The 6,562-nt window shown below is 35.5% G+C and overlaps 1 protein-coding gene across 1 annotated transcript; it reads left to right on the top strand.

Annotated features, from left to right (window-relative positions):
• Positions 1 to 1,353: 1,353 nt before the first annotated feature.
• On the top strand, positions 1,354 to 6,339 carry LOC130974225 (stress response protein nst1-like). Its single transcript, XM_057899011.1, has 4 exons — positions 1,354 to 1,573; positions 1,823 to 3,485; positions 3,717 to 4,804; positions 6,081 to 6,339. Exons 2-4 carry the CDS (start codon positions 2,001 to 2,003, stop codon positions 6,187 to 6,189), a joined length of 2,682 nt encoding a protein of 893 aa, XP_057754994.1. The 5' UTR covers positions 1,354 to 1,573; positions 1,823 to 2,000; the 3' UTR covers positions 6,190 to 6,339.
• The last annotated feature ends 223 nt before the right edge of the window (positions 6,340 to 6,562 follow it).

Below are 6,562 nucleotides of genomic sequence, written 5' to 3'. Positions count from 1 at the left end.
GGGATTTTATAATCCTTTAAATAAATTATCTGAAATATACATTCCCTCAAAAATAAAAAAATAGACGATAAAAAATTAAGGAAAAAAGTGAAAAAAAATAAAAAACGATTTACTTAAGAAGAGAAAAGAATAGTAGAAAAGAAAGAATAAGTAAAAAAATAAAACATATAAAAAAAATAGATAAGAGAAAGAAGAAGGAAAAAATAAAAATAAAAATAACTCTCCAATTAAAAAAAATTGATTGAATTTGTTTACTAAAATTAAATGATCATGTAGTATTATATAATTTTTTAAAATGGTCTATATTTTATGTAATTGATTGACTATAATTTTTTTTATAATCAGTAATTGTTACTTAAATTATATTTTTGTTAGTTTAATATTAATAATAATTAATTATAATAGGAGTACATTAAAAATATATAAAATTAACTACTAAATATTTTTTTTAATTATTTTTTTTGTTTTTTTTGCACATTGTGAAGCTTGAGATTATCCTAGAAAATGTTATCTAATTATTTTCTTATTAGTTTAATGTTAGTGATAGTTAATTATTTAATGTTTGGTGATTAACTTTATATATTCTTTATGCATGTATTCCTATTATAATTAATTACCATTAACATTAAACTAATAAAAAAATAATCTAAGTAACATATTTTCGCATAGTAGAATTGTATAATAAATTAGTCTTTAAAATAAATCAATATAAAATAAATAAAAACAGAAAATTAAAAAATATATGATATTTAATTTTATATATTTCTAATATAATTAACTATTATTAATATTAAATTAATAAAAAATAATTTAAGTAATAGTAATTATGGAAATTTTCTTTTTTCATTAAGTTTAATCACTACAATCAAATATCTAAAATGACACCAAAAGACTCCTAACTAAATACAAAATTTTTTTTACCTCTTTCTTTTAATTTTCTTTTTTTCCTATTATTTCCTAAGGGGAAAAAAATTAATGATAAAATAATACCTTTTATTACCCATTTACTCTACAGCAAAGCAAACTTAACAAAAGGAAGAAGATAGTTAAAAAAAAATTGATAATCCATTTTAGTCTTTATTTGGAGAATGAGCACACTCCCTCTTCACTTTTTTTTTTTTTTTTCTAAATATTTAACTACCTCTTCAGTTACATTCTTGCCATTTTAGGACAAACTCGAGCATCGAGCAGATTAAGACAAGTCCGGTTCACCGTCACTGGTCGAACCGGGTTCACTAGCACATATACCTTAGCTTATTGTATTTGGATTTGTTTTTTTTTTTTAATTTAATTTTTATTATTTTAGTTTTGGTTATTGTGTTATATTTTCTTCATCTTCTTCTTCACATTTCTCTTTTCGCTCTCTCTATTCTTATCTATCTTTTCTCTCTCTTCTCGCGCACAGTTTCTCTCTCTAAAAAAAAGGAAACACACCGAACGGAGGCTCCGACCCGAATCGGACGAGTCGACTCAGCCCCGAACCCGTTCTCTGGTGCTTCTTCTTCAATCGCATTTCGCTTCCATTGATTTTCTCTCTCTCTCTTAATGAGTTTCCGCCATGGGCGCCGAATTCGTAAGTGCTCGGTTCCCCTATTCCATTTCCCTTTCGATTGGTGCCACAATCGCCGTAGCTGAAGCCCTGAATCATTTCCCCTTTTCTATTTTTTTCTATTGTTAATTCTTCGTTCAATTTCAGTTTTCGCGTTTCGAACTATCGATGCAATAGCAATAGGGTAAACTTTTTGGTTTCTTTTCTATCACGAGTGATTCTGAAATTAAATTTTATTGTTTTTTGTGTGTGTTTTTGGGTTTGGAATTTTAGGGTTCTGAAGTTTCTGCGTTGAACTCTGTTGGATATTGATTTGGAAGAAGGAAGAAAAGGATAAGTAGGGTTAGGGTTTTCTCGAAAGCATTGATTTTTATTTTTGTTGGGAGGTTGAATTTCGGTTGTTCTTAGGGTTTGAATCGAGACGGGGAAGATTGGCGTGGGTTAGAGTATAATGTGTATACTTTGTGTGATTCAGAAGTGGTCTCGCCGGGTTGCTACAATGCTACCTTGGTTGGTTATTCCGTTAATTGGTCTATGGGCGCTTTCTCAGCTCCTTCCACCAGCTTTTAGGTTCGAGATTACCTCGCCTCGTCTGGCTTGTGTATTTGTGTTGCTGATTACACTCTTTTGGTATGAGATTTTGATGCCTCAGCTGTCTGCTTGGAGGGTGCGGAGGAATGCACGGCTTAGGGAGAGGAAGAGGTTTGAGGCCATAGAAATGCAAAAGCTAAGGAAGACAGCTACTAGGCGGTGTCGTAACTGCTTGAATCCATATAGGGACCAGAACCCTGGTGGGGGTCGGTTTATGTGTTCATATTGTGGGCATATTTCGAAGCGACCAGTTTTAGACTTGCCTGTGCCGCCTGGGTTGGGGATTTCAAATTCTGGTTTAGTTAAGGATTTGGTTGGAAAAAGTGGCAAGATATTAAATAGCAAGGTTTGGTCTGAAAATGGGTGGATGTGCAGTCAGGACTGGCTGGAGAATGGCAATTGGGTTGGCGGATCTATGCCGAGTAATCCAAGCAACTGGAGGACAAATGGGAATGCTGGTGTTTTTGCAGATGAGCATTGTTTGACAGAGAGGTCATATTCTGGTATTTTGTTTTTTGTTTGCAAGCTTTTGACATCTTTTTTCTTGAGCATTAGATGGCTCTGGAGAAAGGCTTTTAGAATTAGTTCAAGAGAAGAATGTTCATCTGATGCTGAACATAGGGCGCTTTTAGCAAAGCGGGGTGAGAACGGGGGAAGCCTCAATGAAAGTAGAGGTGAAAGAGCACGGAGGAAGGCAGAGGAGAAAAGACAGGCTAGGCTAGAGAAAGAACTTCTCGAGGAGGAGGAGAGGAAACAGAGGGAGGAGGTTGCAAGGTTAGTCGAGGAGCGTAGAAGACTGAGGGATGAGAAAGTTGAAGCTGAAAAAGATCGCAGTAAATCGTCACAATCCAGTAAGGAGAAAGAAAGTAGGAAGGAAACTGAGAAGAAGCGTCAGGAAAAAAGAAGGGAGAAAGATAAGGGGTCTAGTAAGAGCAACTCTGATGTAGAAGAATTAGAAAAGAAAGCTGGAAAGGAAAGCGAGCGGAAGCGGGACTTTGATAAAAAGAGTGAAACTGATCGGAGAGAGCATCAGAAATCTGGGTTAGAGATTGGCAAGGGACAGAGTACAGACAATGCACATAGTAAAAATGTTGTGAACAATTATAATCGAGGAAGTACTGGAACAAGATATCTTGATCGTATGCGAGGTACAATTTTGTCCTCTTCAAAGGCACTTGGTTTTGGAAGGGGTACTAATGTTCCTACCACTGTTTTGAAAGAAAACAAGTTTAACAGTTCTGTAGATCATGTTCATACTGCTGCCAGCAGGAGAGATGTTGGTCTTCCTGATCGTCCAGCTGCAAAATCCAATTTGAATGGAGATGATAGGAATATCACTCACTCTGTAAGTTGTTTTGCTTTCTATCCCTTTTTCTCTGCCTTTAATATTGCCTCCACAACTAACTACAATTTGTCTGTTCATATTCTTAATTATCATCATGTGGTTTATGAACAAATTCTGGAAGATAATGTAGCTAATATTAATACTTAATTGCTCGTTATTTACCGTGATCTTATGTAGCCCTTTTTTGGCCCATAAAGAAAAATGCATTACCATTGTGGCTGTTCCCTGCAGGTTATTCCAGAACCAAAACCATGGTCAGCACCTAAAATGTCATGGCAGCAATTATTTACTCGCGGTTCATCTGCTCCTCAACCCTCAAATTCGAATGTAATATGTAGACCGAATTCCAAGACTCAAGGAGAAATCAAAAGCCCTCAGTTATCTGCTCCACCACCGGTTACACAATCTTTTAATAATCCAATCCACTTTGGTCTTCCATCACCATTTAATATTTCCACATTTCCAAATGGAACAACTAGTAGTAGTAGTCTTGGTTTTTCTCCTGCAATTGAACCCATATTCTCACCTGCTGGGAATAAAGCACATGACTATAGGCATGAAGAACAAGAGCTTTTTGAAGATCCCTGCTATATTCCTGATCCAGTATCTTTGCTTGGGCCTGTTTCGAAGTCACTTAATGAATTTGATCCAGTATCCTTGCTTGGGCCTGTTTCCCAGTCACTCAATGATTTTCAGTTAGACAAGGGAAGTGCCTTTGTAGCAGACACGGAAGTAGCAAAGCCTCACTCTTTGAAAAACATAACTGCTAGTTCTGAAGTCAGTAAGCCGTCTCCAATTGAGTCGCCGTTATCCCGAGAGAAGCATAGCTGTTCTAATCGGTTTCCAAGTACCCCCAGCACCCAAGATAATGCACTTCCTTTGGACAATGCAGCTACAAGTGAGAAGGGAACATGGCAGATGTGGAGTACCCCTCCACTAGGTCAGGAAAGTTTAGGTTTAGGTTTGGTTGGTGGCCCTGGTAGCTGGCTTTTATCCTCACAAAGAAATGTACCAAACAAGGATGATTTTGTGCTTCCGTCATCTCAGAAGACTATGGCTTCTCTTTTTAACAAAGATGATAACATATCCCATTCTCCCCAAAGTGTTTTTATTCCCAATGGTCAGAGTAGCGGCGCATTCAGCCCTGTTCCTGGTTCAAGTGGTTATGATCCTTGGTCACAGACTGCTTTCTTTCCACCATTGTCCGGTGGGCTTAAAGCTCAGGAGGGTGCTACCCAGAATGAAATAATATATGGGAGTCCAAGTGGTTCTGCTAGCAGCCGTGTGCTTGAGGATTCTCCAGCTAACAGTTGGTCCAAGTGAGTAAATAGCTGCTAACTTGTTTTTTATTGCCTTCTATTTAGGTAATTTGGAATGCCTGTAGATGATGTGTATTGTTTTTGTAGCATAGTTTAAACTGATGTTGCTAGATAATCCCCTCATTTGGTTTTACTCATGCTGACCTCCAAAGATTGATTGATGACATGCTTGTATGTTGTGTCTTTCTGTATTGAGATTCATCTTATGAAGGTGATGATACTTTGCAGGGAAAATTCTGGTTTAAGTGGTTTCTAAAATGTTACTGTATATGTAATATTTGCATAACATCTGACATGTCAGTTGGCTGTTTTGGAGTTACAGATCGCTAATTGATAACTAGACTTAGTCAACAGAACATAATTTGCTAAACTCTTGCTAATCCCTGAGTATATTAACATAAAATGTTCCTGAACTATTTATGAATACACAAAATGACTTGTTCAAATCTTAATCCTTCATTGCTACATACAGGATTTGAAATGCAGCACTGGATTCATAAATTTATGAGTAATATTCCAAATCACCCCTAACTAATTTTTATTTAGACACTTTAGTTCTCAACAAATTTTAATCATCAGATCAGTCCACAAATTTTTATTTCATTGGACAAATCAGTTCCCATATCAGATCGACTATATGGAGGGACTAATATGAGAATTTTAAAAAATTCTTAGGCACTGTTATGCCTTTATTAAATAATGGCAAGTACTGATTTGTCTAACTCTACCAAAATTTGACGTGAAGATTGATATGTCTAACAAAATTAAAGATTAGGAACTCATTTGGTGATTAAAATTTGTTGAGGATTAAATTATCCAACTAGAATTTTTTGGAGACTGATTTGGGATATTACTCTAAATTTATTTATTATTCATCACATTTTAAATAAGCATGAAGCGCTTTTGGAGCTGATTTTTTGTAGTTTGAGTTGTGGAAAACAAAAAGGCATATTTCAAGTGCAACTAGATATAGGCATCACTAAGTGAACAAAGCTGATTGTCTGGCTATAAAACTATCCATGTTATCATCAACAGCCTGTCTTTCTTCAGAGGATAATCTGGAGTAGCAAATTGTTGTTAACTGTTGAGTAGTCTTTGACTTGATGAAGAAGAAAAATAATCACAATAGAAATTGAAGCGAGTGGAATCCAGTGTGTTGGATCTTTACTCCTAGATTATGTAACTTGTAGTGTCCTTTTAATCAGACATTTTTAACTTGTTGAGATTTATTATTATTATTATTATTAACAGGTTATGGTATTTGTTTAACTTGCAGAAAGGAATGGGCTGTACAAGGTTCTGTGGAAAGTGTAGGGAAGTCACCTGTTGCAAGGCCCCATAATGGCAGTTTACATCCATCTTCAGATGTACAGTCATTTTGGTGATTTGATTGAAAAAGAAAAAGAAAATAGAAAGAAAGAGGATAGTGACAGGGTTATGAGGGACTTGATAAACATAACTGTTCTTAGAGGCAAATTACCGAACGTATTGTATCTTCCTTTCTTCTTTATGAAGGGAGATTGATGTTTACATAACCGTTAGCATCCATAGGAAAATACATGTTGGAATGTGCATGCCTGAGTCATCCAGGTTACATCATCTAACAACAGAGCTGGCCCCATTTTTTGAGGTCAATTTAGTCCTTTTGCAGAATGGTGCCTTCACATTTCCACTCGTTCGTCTCAGTCATCTTCAAATTGGCAGCAACTAATTTCTTATTAAAAAGAAAAGAAATAGAATATGAACTGTTACTAACAT

This window comes from Arachis stenosperma, chromosome 4 (genome assembly GCF_014773155.1).
Source record: "Arachis stenosperma cultivar V10309 chromosome 4, arast.V10309.gnm1.PFL2, whole genome shotgun sequence".
In the NCBI taxonomy this organism is placed as follows: Eukaryota; Viridiplantae; Streptophyta; class Magnoliopsida; order Fabales; family Fabaceae; genus Arachis; species Arachis stenosperma.
This window is presented reverse-complemented; position numbering and strand designations above follow the sequence as displayed.